The 16844-nt window shown below is 39.0% G+C and overlaps 2 protein-coding genes across 2 annotated transcripts; one reads left to right on the top strand and one right to left on the bottom strand.

The window, feature by feature from the left end:
• Positions 1-1242: 1242 nt before the first annotated feature.
• On the top strand, positions 1243-5551 carry aqp11 (aquaporin 11). The gene is made up of 3 exons (XM_041994244.1): positions 1243-2051; positions 2859-2975; positions 4627-5551. The coding sequence occupies exons 1-3, from the start codon at positions 1454-1456 to the stop codon at positions 4728-4730; spliced, it is 819 nt and encodes a 272-aa protein (XP_041850178.1). The 5' UTR covers positions 1243-1453; the 3' UTR covers positions 4731-5551.
• Positions 5548-15686, bottom strand: clns1a (chloride channel, nucleotide-sensitive, 1A). The gene is made up of 8 exons (XM_041994245.1): positions 15225-15686; positions 14170-14306; positions 13521-13652; positions 11631-11741; positions 10849-10854; positions 10438-10611; positions 7741-7807; positions 5548-6030 (listed from the first exon to the last, which is right to left on the bottom strand). Coding segments are annotated over exons 1-8 (747 nt in total). The 5' UTR covers positions 15344-15686; the 3' UTR covers positions 5548-6029.
• Positions 15687-16844: the final 1158 nt, after the last annotated feature.

Genomic DNA, 16844 nt, shown 5'->3' with positions numbered 1-16844 from the left:
TAATAAAACAATAATTGTTATTATTATTTTTAAAAATGCTGCCTTGTTCTGGAAGGTGATGGCTGCTTGTCTTTCTGTCTTGCAGGAAATCTCTCACTGAACACATTTTGTTGTCTCTTCACTGTGTTGTGTAGAAGATGTGAAGAATTTTCAGTATCTTCAGCAGCTCATGCAGCATTCTTTTCTGTACCAGCTCCAGGAGCTCCAGGGTTATTCTCATTACAGAATAGGCCTTCTTGATCAGTTTATTCATTTTCTTTAAGTCTTTCTCTCTCAAAGATAAAAAAAAAACTTAAGTGAAGAATAACGAGATGGTGGCATCTAGTGGTGAGAGTAAGCTACCACGTGAATCAGCCAGTGATGAACTGTGGGCCAATTATCCAAGTACATGAACACATATTTTACTATTTTGAAATTAAATAAATAAATGAATAAATAAACGAATAAATAAATAAATATCTATGAGAGTGATCCATTAATTTGATTCCAATGCTCTAATGTACACACAGTGTTTCTCAAAGATGTTTTAATTGCCCACTCTCTAGTTACTGGCAGCATAAATCCACTATTAAAACCAGTTCACTATATAAATAATGGAGAACAACAATTAACAGACCTAATGTCTTTACAGAATTAACTCAAAACTTCACCATATGCTAACGCTGAGGTTTAATATTTTTAGGTTGACAAAATAGACGAGTGTCTTTATATAGATATATTTTAACACTTGTGAACCAAAATATTGGTTATATTATTATTATTATGTTATTATTGACTTTGTTTAATCCCAAAATGAAATCATGACGTTGCATATATTTATTATTGGTGGTATCATAAAAGACACAAATATTATCTTTGTTTCTATTAGAGTTTAAAAGAAAAATATGTGGGTTTGACCGAATATGCAGCATAAATAATTATTTATGCTGAACATTTTCAAGCTATCTAGAAGGAAGAAGAGGGGGAAACACGTAGAAACAAAGTTGAGCTAACAAGTGTGGCTTTAATGTATGCCCTGTTTCTGAAAGAAGACGAAAACAAACATGCAAAGAGAAGAAAATTGTCAGAGGTGTGACAAAGAAAGGAGAAAGACCTGTTTTAGGCGGGTTGAAGAGATGGAAGGTAAAAAGAGAAAGATAGAGCGAAAGAAAGAAAGGGAAAAACAGAACAATGGTAGAGCAGACGAGAAGAATAGGCTACCATCAGGAGGAGGAGGAGAAAGAGGAGGAGGTCTGTCCAACTCAGCCTCTTCCGCACCATGTGAGCTACCGGGACTGAAGCTCATTTGTTCCCGGTTGCATGCCGCATCCTCCTGGATAGAGTGGCACCCCGACATAACCGGGGTTTCCATCAACTTGAATCAGGAAGCTCCAGTGCGAGCGAGAGGACTAGGTGCATAAAACGGAGAAAAGCACGGGCTGTCCCCGGCAAAGAGCACAGATCCACCGCGATCATGAGTGCGGACGTGGCGGTGTCTCTGTCGGTGCTGGTAGTTATCTTTGTGCTGAGCGATGTGACCCGCAGGTTGTTGAGTTGGGCCCTCGCGGACACCGGGCTGTGTGTGTACGCGATGGAGCTTGTGTCTACTTTCCAGCTATGCTGCTGCACGCACGAGCTTAAGCTGCTTTCCGAGGTAGGCGGGATCGAACCCCAGCTTGCACTCACCTTGACGTATCTGGCATCCGTGGTCCATGGACTCACCTTCAGAGGTGCCATCGGGAACCCCTCCGGTACGCTCGAGCACGCGTACCATGCGAGATTTTCGGGTGGGTGCGCACTGCGGCGGATCGGGTGCCAGTTCATTGCAGCCACAGCTGCACGAGCATGCGTGCCCATAGTGTGGGGTATTGGCATGTCGGGACTGCATGTGAGGCATAAATTGCTTGGTTTTCAGTGTATCAGCCCCATTCATGCTTCTCTGCCCAAGGCTGCGGCCGTGGAACTCGCGTGCGCCTTTGTGGTCCAAACTGTCCTGACGCACACACAGTCGGTGGAGGAGAAATACCGCGTGCACGCAGTAGCTGCTGCCATCACAACAGTTGTTTATGCAGGTATGAGAAACTGTTTATCGATACAAGGTTGTGCGAACTGCACTCAACATTCATTTTCATCTCCAATTCTATAGCTACCTGCTTTTGTCAAAAGTCACGCGAGTCTGCTTTTGCTCATTGGCACTACAGTAGCCTAGATAGAGATGGTCTAGTTGTAAGCCTAGCGTTGCCTTGTTGTGTCCTCATCAGTCCTATTTGTGGTGTAGCTGTAACCTGCAGCAAACTGATGCAAATTATAACCAAAATAACTATATATATATGACTATGTGACACAAAGATTACTGATATAACAAAGCTGACCGGTTACACTGCTGTATTGCAACTCAGGTTTACCCTCAGCATCTTTTTTCTGAGTGATGATGATCATCAGCTTCATGGTGTGTACAGGCCAGGGCCAACCTAAGCCAAGGTATAGTGGTAGTGTAAACGTCAGCAATCTTGTCTTTTAGTAAATAATACGTTCTCTTTTATAACCAGTGACCGTGAATACCTGATCAGCCGTTTCTGAGAGTCTGAGGGTAAAGATATTCACCTAGCTGGCTAAACTGGTGGAGCTGCTGATCCATGGTGAAAACTGAAGTTGATGAGGACGTAGATGTGACATCAACCTCAGTGACCACTTTAGGAAAATTAAATTAATATTTTTAGACAAGATTATTAATCTAAATTATTATTATTAATAAAAAAAATCTAAGGAGGGGCTTAGATTGCTTATGCCTCGGGCCGACTCTGGTACAGGCTAAACTTATTAACCAACTGAAGTTCACTAATTAAAGTGTAAAAATGCTTTTGTGTGTGTGTGTTTAGGTGGCAGTGTGACAGGAGCAGTGTTTAACCCAGCGCTGGCCTTCTCCACACAGTTCCCCTGCAGTGGAAACTCCCTCCCAGACTACTGCTTAGTTTACTGGCTGGGCCCTCTGCTGGGTAAGACTGACTAACAGAGATACATTCATTGCAATATTTCAATTTAACTATTAAAGTTAGTACATTTTCTAGCTGTATAACGTAGCTTTTGTGCAGTTTGGCTGTCAGACATTCATGTTGAAAGTGTTGACACAAATCTGATAAGCTGCTTAAATGTTGAATTCTTATGAGTCATTTGTTTTGTGCACGCAAACACATTTAGTCTGTTGGTAGTTGAAGCTCTGAAAATATAGTTTCTCTGTATGTTACATACAGATAGTTAATTTCAGATGGAAAAACTGCTGTTCAGACATCTAATCAGTTCTTTTCAGAGCTGCTGAGCTCCTGTGCTCCAGTGTTAGGACAAGAGTAGTTTCCCAGTAAGAGAAAGAGAAAGTGTCTAAAGAACACCACTTCATTTCCCATCAGGTTTCATCCATTCACAATTCACATTTGAGCAATACTGTGAAATATTATAGATTTTTAAATTGTATAGTTTATTCTTTGCAATCCGTTTGGTTATTTCTGCTACTTCTGTGAAGTACGATGGCATTTGTCTTTAGAAGCACATTTCTTATATTAGGAATATTTGCATTAAGGTTTAACAAATGGTCAAAGTAATTTTACATCAAGTCCATGAGGTTAAATACTTTAAATCTTATGCACTTACGGGAGGAATTTAAGCTACCAAATACAGATTTCTTTAGATACCTTCAACTAAGAGATTTTTTATTAAAACATAAAGAATGGGTCAAAGTGGTTGAGTCTATGCCAACTGAGGAGCTATTGTTAAAAGTACAAACAAAAAGCTGGAACAAAAAAATGAATACGTTTCTGTTACCAAATATTTTTAGGTATGAATCTGAGTAATGCCATGCAGATAAAAAAGAGATGGGAAAATTAAATTATCATAAATATATCACAGGATCTGTAGGAAGAAATATGTACTAAAGCACATCTGGCAACTAATGTGTGGGGCGAATTTAGATAGAAGGTAATCATAAAGTTCTTTTGGACACCTGAAATTGTGGCTAAATTTAATGGGTATACTCAAACAAATGCTGTAGAAATTGTGGTCCACACATTGGCAACCAGACACAAATATTCTGCTGATGCCCAAACCTGGAAAAATCTGGAAAGATGTGCTTGAAGCTATTAAAGAAATATTTGATTAAAAATCACAATGGATTTAATGTGGCTGGTTAGGTCAGAACCAAACTTCTTAAAATATTTCTGACAGTTATTAAATGTTTTACAATTAGGTGGCTAAAACTCCACTAAAATCCTGCAATTTTCACCTAAAACAGGTTTTTATGTATAAAAGACTTGTTGTGGACCAACAATTTTACTGGACCCTTGCTTATTAACAGGGAGTTTTTGTTCTGGTACCAGCAGGTTAAAGCTCGAACCTTCAACAAACAACATACTTGCTTTATCCTTTGTAGTATATAGTCATGTATTCATTGATTTACTCCATCATCATTACATTTTCTGTCCTTTTGTTGTCTTATTGTCATCACCTTGGTTGTACTGCCCAGTGTGAGAAACTGAGGAGATAGGAATTTGAATGAATGGATAACCATGCATGAAACAAAATAAGTTCCCAAAAGAAAAAAGGAAAATATCTGCACTTGTCTGCTTCAGATTGTTTAATAAATTCTTCTTGTTTCAGGTATGATGAGCTCAGTGCTGCTGTTTGATAAACTTACGCCTGTGCTGTCGAAGAAATCCCCATCTCTCAACTATCTCCCACTTCAGACCAAGAAGACAACATGAGCATTGGAGGCTATCGTACTTTATTCAACCCAAACTACAAGGCACACTTTATATGCACTTTAAAAAATATTTCAACCTCGTATGTTTTACAGTGAAGCATTATCAGGACAATGTCACATCAGCAGCACACCTCGAAGGAGATAAATACAGCTTAAACTTTTTATCTGTAAGCAACAGATAGAACTGGTTAGACACTTTAAGTCCACACAGTACTTCAAATTATTTAACTGACTTTTAGGACAGCTTACTAAAGAGTGTTTGCATGATTTATTAGTAAAAATGCAAATAACTGGTTTTCACTATTGCACCTATTCAACACAGGTGGTAAATATGCACCAAGCTGTGCCTTTTTGCTTTTAATGTCAAATCCCTCAAGTAAGTAGTTGTAGTAATAATACACAGCTATTGTATATTTATGCAATAAGTCATTTATTTAAGCTAATGCACAAATAATTTCACTTTAAATTCTTACTGGAAGCCAAGTGGGATATTTTATAATATTATGATGAAACTATATGCATGGTACTTTAATTAGTTGAACAGTTTAACAGAGGAATGTATATAATATGATAAATGTTTTTATTTAATGTGACATTCCAAATCAAAGCACAAATTAGGAGTCTTCTGCACAGCATGTCTTTTAGTTCTTGGTCGCTGGACAAATTACTGATGTCTCCCTTTTCTCCATTTATTTCAACAAATTTGTAAAAAGTTAACATTTTAGAAGAATCTCTGCAAAGTAGTTCTGTTACATCTAATAGTCATTTGTGTGCAAACGAGCAGGCAAGTCACTGAATTATAATAAATCAAGCAAAAGCAGATACAAAAACTCATTTATTGACTATTTCATACAAATACATCAAGTCTCCTTTGCTGAAAAATCTTAATAAATTGGTCTCAAGGTACAAAACAGAGACAAAGTATGCGTTTTGTCATACAGTCAAAAACTGGATCCAGGGATGTGGGGCTTCATCTCAATAACTAACATTAGTTCACTTGGCTGCATCACAAATATGCAGTATAGCAGTTTGTTTATATCAGCTTGAAAATAAAGCAACAACAACATATTGCAATCAGTGTGCTGCAACACAACACATGAGCAGATGTGAGAAGCTGCAACAACCACTGAGATGACTTTTAGCTCATGGCAAAAACAGTTCTAAAAAAGGAGAACAGAAAATTACTGACATGGGTAGAGAGTATGGATAAGAGCTGACAGGCTTCAGTAAGTGCTGCTGTCCTCTCTCCAGTCCCGTGATGCAACACTTGTGCTTTGCTTGGCTGCAGAGATGCTTCCCATCTACATAAAGAGACAGATTGCATGTATGATGACGACTGCTAACACAGGTTCTTTAGTGTTTCATCATGTTATGTTGCTTCTTTCTTTATTTGTCAAATCTGTGATTTCCTGTTAAGAAAACTTACTGTGTGTTCAACTTACATATGCATTCAGCTCATTAGTTATCCGCAAATGGTCATGGAAACTCACATCCCAGTGACAAATACTGGGATGCGAGTTCAGCTTTGTAGCTTAAATATAAGTTAAAGCTTATGCTTCAGCTTTGATTTTTGCACTGTTAACTGTCGGTTTTCAACAGCGGCATGATGTGCTGGATGCAACACTTTAAAAGCCTATTCATGCTCGACGCAGAAGACGGATACACAGACAGACAGACACTTTAGTCTGTCTCCTGTGTCGTTTATGCGCGTAACTGGTGTGTTTTCAGGGGTCTTGCGGATCCGTCACTGGACGCAGCAAATGGAGCATTACCGCTGGAAACCGCGGGGGCAGTGCTGAGCAGTATAGCTGACATGCAACCAGCGAAAGGAACAAACCAGAGAAGAGAAACAGGAGGAGGAAGAAGAAAAAGACTAACAATGAGGACAACCGTAGAGACGGCGTGAGCTTCTGAAGAAAGGCTGTGTGAGTGCGTTGGGAATGTTGTAAACAACTTTATACTTCCACCTTTATGCCTGTAACTGACTGGGACTATGTCTGGGTCATTTGTGCAGGAGTTTCCATGCATGGCCATGTAGTTGGTCTTCAGTACATTGTAGAGGTGTAAATAATGGCGATTCTCCGACAAAGTCTTATGAAAACAAGCATCTAAGCACTTCTTTTTATCTCATCAAAATCATGTTTTTTTTGCTTTTTTTTTAAATGAGGATCAACATGATCAGTTCATATGGTTACTAATATTTGAGTGACAGTCGGCCACAGAGGGACCTCGGGGACTCTTAGTGCATATACTTGCCATGTATGCAAACGTGCACGTCAACGTTCTGCATCATCCGTGTATATACTTGCTGCGGCACGACAGCAGCAGAACGCAGCTAAAATGCTCGATACTGGAGGTCACACTAGGGTCACTGCAAGTACACAGCACTTGGGACTCTGAAAAACATTGTATTTCCAGGGCATTTCTGTAAACACCAGTTTACCAATCTGTTTCCAGCGGTTAAGGCACAAGTATTTATCACTGTGCAACGAGGAGGAAAAATCACAAAGGGGCCAGTAGTTGCGGAAAAGGTCTGAGAGGAGCTCGTCAACGCTCTCCGTTATTGTGTTTACCTCTTGCCTCGTGTATCTCTAGCGTTAAAGTCAATGTTGCTACTCGCACACGCGACACATTACCTTACGTCAGTTCAAGTGGCCTCGCAATCCTAGCGTGCCAGAAGTATGCTAGGAACGTGTGGCAGCCATGATTCAAACATGAGCACCTCTCTAACAGCAAGCATATCACAGTCCTTACAGACCAGTGAGGATGAATTTTACATCGCAAAGACCTCAGACATAAGGAGAGTTGGAAACCATAAATTACGTTGAAATCACATGTTCAGGAAACTAGCGCTTATATATAAACAGAGAACAATATCTAAAATGAGCAATGCTCGACCTTGTTAGCACAATTACATGCTTGTGAAATACAAAACAAACAAGTGAATTTCAGAGTTACAAACAAATAACATGGCAGAGCTTTGAAAAATGGTGGGTGACACTGAGACTTACTAGTGCTCAACATCTGCATCCTCAAACTGACCGGCCTCAACTGCATCAGCATCCACCTCCATACCATCTGTAAACAACAAAATACCAATCAGACCACACCTAACTAAATATGAATGATATTACTTTATAATGTGGGTGTATTATCCACAAATATTTTTAATACAGTTGACTTTATCCTCTAGACAAACTAATTTAAGCATCAAATTACACGACCATTTAACAGCTGTTTGTCTTTTCAGAGCTTATCTGTGGCTACTTTCTTTCTAAAAATGTGCTTAATATATTTTTATGCAAAGCTCAAAAAATGCATTTGTGTAAAATCTTTCTCTCTCCATGAGGAGAGGAATGAGATACAGTCAATATGATCAAATCAAGACATAATTTTAAAATTAAGCACAGAAATATATCTTTAAACATGCAGTAAAAAAATATATAAAATCTCATTTTATTCTTGAAGAAAATTGTTTTAGTTTGTCAAATAATTAAAATGAAAGCACTAAAGGTTGGAAACTGCTTTTATTGGTCAAACTAGACTTCCTTATGTATTTATAACATATAAATCTAGCATTTTTATTGGATATTAAGTTTCACAGACTATCAGTGGGTCATCTCCAAAAACAAAAAGCAAATTGGCCCTCATCCTTTTACAAATGGTTCTAATATTACTTAAAACTGTTTCAAGTATAAAATAAAAACTCTGTAATGTGTTTCCTAACCCACCTGCCATCGGGCGAGGCAGAGCACACCCTGAACAGTGACCTGAACAGGATGTCAGCGCATCACAGGGTCAGCAAAGAGACAATCAAGGCAAACAACCATGTACACTCACACATAGGGTCAATGTAAAATCACCATTTAACATTACATGCAGGTTTTGGGGTGGTAAGGGGATGCCTGAGCATCTCAAGAAAACCCAAAAAGGCCTCAGACAAGATTTGTACCAGGAACATTCTTGTCATGAGGCAAGGCAAAATTATTTGTATTTATTTGTATAGCACACTTCATGTACAAGACAATTCAAAGTGCTTTACATAAAACATTAAACGCATTACAGCGGGGTGCAGGGAGCAATAAAAACAAACTTTAAAAAGAAATTAAAGAAATTATATATTTTAAAAAGAGCTTAAATAAAATAGATAAAATGCAAGAAATAAAAGTTCCAGTGTGAGAACAATTGAGCAAGGCTCAAGGTTGAGCTGCTCTTAGCAATGATATCAGAAAAGAAAGATCGTTTCACATTTCTCAGCTCCCAATTATAAATCCTCAGTTTCTCTTTATAGGGCTCATAGTGATCCTGCAACTTTGTTTTTCACCACCTGCTTTCAGCTTTTACACGTTCTTGGTTTTCAGCTCTTACCGGTGGCATTTTTCCAACAGTGTCCTCTGTTGTGCACACTTTTTCTTTCACATGCTGAGTTAGACCAAAGTTATCAAAAAAAGAAGACGATTTTTTGGTCCCTCCCGGTTTTCAGCATGAATGCTGAAATCACCAACTATAACTACACGGTCAAAGTCAACACTGATTATTGACATTAGTTCAGCAAAGTCATCAGAAAAGGTATTTAAGTGGCCTTAAACACTGGCCTTAAATACAAGAAACAACACACGCGAGGGGGAGACCATCTGGAGAGCTGGGTGCTGGGGCAGTGACGACTGTGTCAGAGCTCACTGGGGAATAGGTGGGGGACGATGAAGTGTGATGTTTAGAGGTGAAAAGATGGGACTGGGGCAATAGTGACCAGCTCCTTCATGTAGGTGGGGGAGTCCAGGAGGGGTGGGGAGGATGGGGAGAGGGAGGGTGACCTGGATGGTGTATGATGAGATGAAGGGGGCGGGTCCTTGCTAGAAGCTTTTGAGGTTTCTTCAGGAGGGGGCTGAGGTGTTTTTTTTTCCCCTCAGGGTTTCCTCTAGGCTTTGGGACTGTCCCCACGACACCGGATTGCAGCAAAACCGCAAAAGTATTTTAGCAAACCACCCTTTCATCCCCATGAAGCCAGGGATTAGCCTCCATGAAACCGACCATGTCTGAAGCCAGGTACCAAAGTGGATCGGTTTGAAGCTCAACTTCATCTTCATTAATCCAAAGAAATGTTTCTATTTTGCCTCGCAGTGAATCCTGAGCTAGCTTCTCTGCTTCCAATGTGGACTTCCTGCAACACGCAGTGAGCCTTTATATGCGCATGCGTTGCTTTGCTCTGTTGTCCTTGTCTGAGGGAACAAGGCGTCTGTTCAGGAAATAAAACAAGTTGGAGGCGAACAGCCTCACGCCTGACCTGTTCAGACAGAATCCATCTGTCTTAAAAAGTGCATGCAGTCCCAGAAGAAGATAAAGTTGTCTATGAAATTAACTGGATGTGTGGTACATGTAGCAGCCATGTATTCAGACTAAGCAACCTGCTGAATCTCCACTCAGGCCACTGATGAATATCCAGGCACCCTGACAGCTGATTGTATCCAACAGTTCAGCAAAGTCCTGACAGTAGTAACCGTCCTGTAGCCCTGACCTGCTTCATGTCTGCTGTAATACCATCTCTAATTTTAGTCTGAGACCAGCAGATTATCATCCTGTTTCCATCATCTGTCTTTTCCTAGTCACTATGAATCCTGAATAACACTACTTGAAAATTAGGATATATATATATATAAATATATATATATATATATATTCCCCCAATCAGACTGCTGTGCGATTCAAACCTTCAAATTCATCCTTTGTTTCTTCTGTCCTCACTCCAGCCATGTGGTACTGCTGAGAGACAGATTCGGCTAACATTCCCTCCAGCCTCTCCAGCGTGGCCTGGCCCTCCTGCGTGAGCGCTGACAGACCCTCGTCACAGGTGTAGAAAGTTGGGATGTCAGCATGGCCGTGCTCTAAGTGGGTGGAGAAAGACACACAACAGCACAGGTTGCTTGAAATATGGTAAATCTTTGAGACCACGCCCAGTAAGAATCTACGCGTATTTTGCATTTAATACAGGTTTATAACTAACTTTAAAGTTTCTGTGCTTATACAAAAACAATTGTCTAATCATTTGAGGCAATGCATTGACTAAAAAAGTACACAATCAAGCGAAAATATCAATTTGGAATGATTTGTAGATGTCTTACCTGCCTCTGCAACCGAGTCCAGACAACCAGTCCATAAGGAGGAGGACAAACACAAGAATAAAGACAGTCAACACTTCATTCAGTACATAGATCATTATGTTACACTGCTGAATGAAAACCTGCAGTTTTTACATCCAGTTGGATTCTTTCATTAAAAGTAGACATACACTGTTTCTGGAACAAAACTAGCCGTTTAACAGTTTTCTCTTAACGGTACACTTGTGTAAGACAAAACAAGGTAATTAAATCCTTTTCGGTTGTAAGCAGACACGTTATACTCTATGCTCCAAAGGTAACAACATACATAGCACTGCATTTAAGAACTCCAACCTGCCAAGGTTTGACAAATTACTTGTACCATCTCATACAAGTTTTATTTGTTGCATACACAATGTCAAGACAACGGCAGTGAAAGGATTTTTTGCTATACTCTTCACTTTTGTGTGAGGTAAAAACAACCAGTCTGCATACAGATGAAAATCATAGCAGGAGACAGATAATAAATGAGAAAAAAAATAGAAAAAGGAAGAAATAAAAAACGAAAACCTGCTGCAAATGGTGACTGACAGATTTTGTTGCAATTGCAAGAGAATGATCAAAAACGCAGATCCAATTTGACAAGTAGCAACCAGAGAAAAACTCATCTTAACTGGTATCCGTGTTTACAGCAAGCTCTGCATTATCAAGTATCTGCTTAAATGATTAGATTTCAACAATAAAAACTTCATATCTTTTTTTCCCAGTTTTCATAAATTATCAGCCATGCAGACATTTTTCCTCACCGGCTTCCTCCACATCATACTCCTCTCCTTCAAAGTCATTGTCAGAGTCCTCGTCCTCTGGATCCGGGTGCAACGCCTGGCACTCACACATTGCTGAGAACATGGTTTCCACTGCAAGTAAATGAATGAATGAATGAATGAACGAATGAATGAATAACTGAGTGACTACGTAAACAAGTAAGTAAATAAGCAAGTAAATAAGCAAATAAATAGGTAGGAATGTCGGTCGGTCGGTTGGGTAACAAACCTATAACAACTATGGGATGGCATTACACTGTGTCCTGCAGACTGTGCTGGACCACACCAGTTAAGCTATCGTATTAGGTTGAACTGGACAGCAGCTGTCAGTCCTACGCAGTCCTGATCAATGTAAAATGTTGTGATTAATAAATGTACACCCAGACATTATATCCCCACTTATCAAATCTGAGATTATAAAAAAAAATAAAAATAAAATAAACTAGTCCACTACAGTCATTTGATGCGGGATTGAATGCAGATAAAAACACTGCACTCAAAAGCCAGATGTTAGCAGCTGTTAGCAGGTTTTCTGACCGTTGGAAAAAGGGCTTAAGGCAGAGGTCGGCTTATTCATCCCTCCAATGCAGCTCCCTGGCTTTTGAAAATAATAAAATGTGTATTCAATTAAAATGTATTTTCACGCTTTGTCGCGTGTCTGAAAGAAGTGAAAATTTTTCTGAGCAGCAAAGGCTCACACTTCCTGAGTTGGAACAGCCAGATGGCTGGAAAAGCTACACTTCATGGTAGACATGACAGCGCACCTGAACATGCTGAACACAGCTCTTCAGGGGAAAGGACACACACCTTGGAAGAGGTTTCGGCATTCGAGCGCAAGCTGACCGTGCTTGTCACGAGATTTAAAAAAAGGTATCTGTCTCACTTCCCCAGTTTGAGAGAGTTCAAAGAAGCTCACGTGATAAATTAAGAGTATTTACATTCTGCAATCCCCGCAAACGTTGTATGGGAAACGATTCTATGAGTTCAGACATAGCAGACAAAGACATATGGGTGTCCAAGTTTAAACGCTTGACAGCAGACCTTAAAGATGTTGCAGTCAGAGGGCCGTTCTCGCTTCCAGTCCTGAGTAAAGGTGAAGGCGTACAGCCCTGATGTGCAGACACTGTACGCTGAGGTTCAGGAGCAGAAATCAAATTAACCAAATATAAAAAAATATTTTAATTGCCTATTATTTTGCATATTTTCATATTTTTTCATTGTTCAGTGAAACAGTCCTTTTATTTTTCGGGTAGACCACTAACTGCACGCGCCAGACAGCACACAGAGAAAAGACGGCTTTTTGGTTTGATGCCGCTGGATAATTTAAGTTCGGTGCTTTATCTTAAATACAAGGACTCAAATAGATATTGGCTATTTTCCTTGAAAATAACCTTCAACCCATTGTCTTTTTTTATGTTTTTGTTGCATGCAGAAATGTAATGTTCTCTCTGCAGTCATTCATTGATTTAATAAATACAACACATTTTGTTTAGGCTATATATAAAATAAGGGCAAAGGAAAAAACTTCATATGCAGTATTTAATTTTAAATGTAATAAGGGATTTGTGGCTCCCAGTGTTTTCTTTACTGTGGGAAACAGGTCCAAATGGCTCTTTGAGTGGTAAAGGTTGCCGACCCCTAGTTTAAGGGAAGCATGTCACCGCGGTTCTACAACCTGATTTTATATTTAGTCTTCGGAATATTCAAAGCATTTTGACAGCAACTCACATTCATCTATCTGAAATCATATGATCAATGTAGTTTAAATTCCTCTGATCTCAGAAATTGGGAGAAACATTGGGTCACTAAATAGTGACAACTGAGATATACAGGGATGTAAGTATACGACTCATCCTCAGTGTGATCACTTACATGATGCCTTATCACTGGGCACGAATCGAATCTCTGTGATCACTCCCTCATCATCATCATCATCATCACTGCTGCTACCATCATGGTCTTCATCATCAGCTGCTTTCTCTGCCATTTCTGCCTCATTCTCATCTGTGAGAAGTGAACATGAAAACATATCAGTGATGTCAAGATCAAAACTCATACAGGCAGAAATAAGAAGTTTCAGCGTCTGTGCTGCACACAGAGCACCTTTCATTGATATAAAGAAAAGTAACTGATCTTGTAAATACTACACAATGGAAACCAAATATTTTCTGTCCAAGAGCTGCACTGCAACTGCATCAAGATAATCACAGAAACATCCAGAGCTTTACTTTGGTACAGCTGAAGCTAAAACCAAACATTTACTGAAATGAGCCACCTCCAGACTTGGACAAATGGCACCGTTCTCTATGTAAAGTCAGTGCGAGACTGAAAACAACAGAGCATCTTCTGCCCCTTATGTTCCTTATGTTGATGCAGTTCATTTGCACAAAAAGCCCTGTCAGAGAGAAATCTGATCATCTTCTTCAGTGAGCTGTCATGAAAATTTACCATCTGTAAATTGCATTTAGACAGTAGAGACTAAGTGATTGTTTCATGATTAACAATATTAAGCTGTTCTCACCACTAAGTTTGCCATTGACCATGACATACAGGTGCTCCTGAGGGTAAGTGCTGACATCTCTGGAGATGGCATGCAGACCGATGGTGGGATACTCCAGACAGAAACCCATCCCTGAGCCATCAAACCATGACAAGCGTCTGAAATAAACAAAAACACACAGAAAAGAGGTATGGGTCAGTTTAAACTGCAGGATCTGTAAATATTAGGAATATTCATATAAATTTCCCAGATATCAAAATAAATAAGCACCAGAAGTATACTATGATGCATGATAAATCAGTTAGCTACTCTGAAACAGTTTATGTTCAGACTAGTTTGGGACTGAAGCACTTTCAAAAGATGGCAACATGAGTTTCATAGATGTCTTTTTTAACATTAAATAATTAACCCTATTGATCAAAATTCAGTGGTGAATTGACAGCATAAAAAGATGTGCATTATTGGCTGAATGAATGCATATAAATACAAATGGTTGATCTGGACATCAGTAAAGCTGCCAAACAAAGCTGTGCAGTTAAAGTAGAGCAAATTCCCTGTGTTGCGTTGCCATGGGAACATGCATGCATTCAGCAGGTGATGCTAAAATATATTTCTTTGCTTGCCTATAAAACCATCACATTAACAGGCAATAAAACAATAAAATGCCTTGTATTTAATGTTTGAAAACTTTTTTTCTCTAATCTCTTTTAACCTCTGCTCATTTCAGATATCTTTAAAAATGCAATATTTCTGTTTACTGTATGAACTCAGAAATTAATTTTAATCATATGTTGCTAGGGTGACATTTGGAGTTTCCAAGTAGAAATTACTTGGTCTTTCTTGTTTTCACAAATGTCATGTGAGACCATAAAACCAACAAATCACAGCTGTTTTCCAAACAAATTCATTTCGAAATATTATAGGCTACTGAAAAGAAAAAACCCGGAAGTTCCCAATATTACTTTTTATGCCCAAAATATGACTGGAATATAACAGTAGTCTGCCTTACGTCATTGTAAATCTTCATTACTTGAAACCATCTAAAAAGAAAAGCAAGAGACACGTGCATCACTTACGTTTCGGCAACGTATAGCGTGCCGCAGCCCAGCCTCTGACCGTTCATCACCGCCGTGGTGTCTGCTTGCTCATGTCGTACTCCCTCGGTCGGTGGATGGAGACGTTTGAGCAAAACCATTGTTTATATGATTGCAAACCTTTGTGGTGCGACGGAAGAAACAGAAATCCGGAGTCAAAAAGGAGCTGTGACCTACTTCGTACCACAAAGCTGGCTAATTAAACACGGGATAACTTCTCAGTAAATACGTGCCCGACAACTGGGCGCGGATAAACGCAGTCCCCGCTGTGCTCTTCTTCTCTTGAATAAACAAAACCAACAAGAAACGTTCAGGAAGTTATCACAAAATGTGTGTAAAAATGCTACAGTTTGTTAGCAAATTGTAGCTCCAACTGCTTCAAGTACCAACCTACGTTGGGCTGAAATATCGCGGCTTGTTCGATGCGTCAATAAATCACGTGATCACGTCGTCCACAGTTGGTATTGGACGTTCGTACGTAACCTTCGAATTCACGTAGTAATATGCGTACATTGTTTCTGCATATTTGCCACCGCCAAGGTGGAGATCCTGTTCGGGAGCGTTGGTCTGTCTGTATGTCTGTCTGTCTGTCTGTCTGCAACATAACTCGAAAGTTATGGACTGTTATTAAATTTGGAATAAATGGAATAAGTAACTAGATTCTGGAGGTGACCCGGATCTCTGCCTGAATCCAGTATTTTTTTTAAAGGATTCTTTACAATGGGTAGATAGGAATAATTTTGCTATTAGAGCTTTTATCTTATTATTATTAATAATAATAATAATAATAATAATAATAATAATAATAATAATAATAATAATAATAATAATAATGCAATCACTGGCAAAAATATATAATGGCTTGGTGAAGGTCTGTGCTCTTTGTGTGCTTCTAGTTCTAAATTTTGTTTATACATTTTCTGTATTGCCCTCATGAGCCTAGTGGGATGTAAAACTACTTTTCAAGTTTTACTCAACCGAATGCAAACATGTAACCCAAATAAATAAAAACAAATTATGAACTCAAGTAAGTGTTAAAGAGTGCACTGTGACATTGCATTGAATTATTTCACTACTTCTTCAAATAGATGAAAACAGTTATATTAACAATAAATACTTCCATAATGCTGTACAAATTTTGCATAACTAATTAGCCTTACATAAATATACTCTTCTATGCTGCTGATGCACAAAGTTTTGGCTGTATTTTGATTGGTGGGGTTATGTGAGTTTGCACAGGAGAAGGTGGGTGAGGAAATTGTCATAAAGACATTTTAACAGGTGTCTTTTCTCACCTGGGGGCAGTGCTGTGAGGATCTTGTTCTTTTAATTCCACAATTTTTAGCTAAATTTAACGCATATCCCAAATTTTAAAAAAAAATCACAAAGCAATTTTAAATAAAAATAACTTCATATGGGTTTCAATGGTTCAACCAGTCTTTTAAGAAGTTAAACTAATCGAGCTCACATAAAAACACTCAACAAAACCCTGAAGAAATATTTTAAACCTCAGTGGGCCTCTGCATTTGCTTTACATTAAGTATATTGTGAGAGATTAAAACTGAGAACTTGTGACAGGAAACAGAAGATGCACAGACAGGA

This window comes from Melanotaenia boesemani, chromosome 9 (genome assembly GCF_017639745.1).
Source record: "Melanotaenia boesemani isolate fMelBoe1 chromosome 9, fMelBoe1.pri, whole genome shotgun sequence".
NCBI lineage: Eukaryota > Metazoa > Chordata > Actinopteri > Atheriniformes > Melanotaeniidae > Melanotaenia > Melanotaenia boesemani.
This window is presented reverse-complemented; position numbering and strand designations above follow the sequence as displayed.

Coding starts and splice junctions, on each gene's coding strand:
- aqp11 (XM_041994244.1), top strand. CDS start 1,454: ATGAGTGCGGACGTGGCGGTGTCTCTGTCGGTGCTGGTAGTTATCTTT. Junction 2,052..2,858: donor CACAACAGTTGTTTATGCAG/GTATGAGAAACT, acceptor GTGTGTGTTTAG/GTGGCAGTGTGACAGGAGCA. Junction 2,976..4,626: donor CTGGCTGGGCCCTCTGCTGG/GTAAGACTGACT, acceptor TTCTTGTTTCAG/GTATGATGAGCTCAGTGCTG.
- clns1a (XM_041994245.1), bottom strand. CDS start 15,343: ATGGTTTTGCTCAAACGTCTCCATCCACCGACCGAGGGAGTACGACAT. Junction 13,653..14,169: donor GGTCAATGGCAAACTTAGTG/GTGAGAACAGCT, acceptor CACTTCTCACAG/ATGAGAATGAGGCAGAAATG. Junction 7,808..10,437: donor AACAAAGGATGAATTTGAAG/GTTTGAATCGCA, acceptor TGTTGTTTACAG/ATGGTATGGAGGTGGATGCT.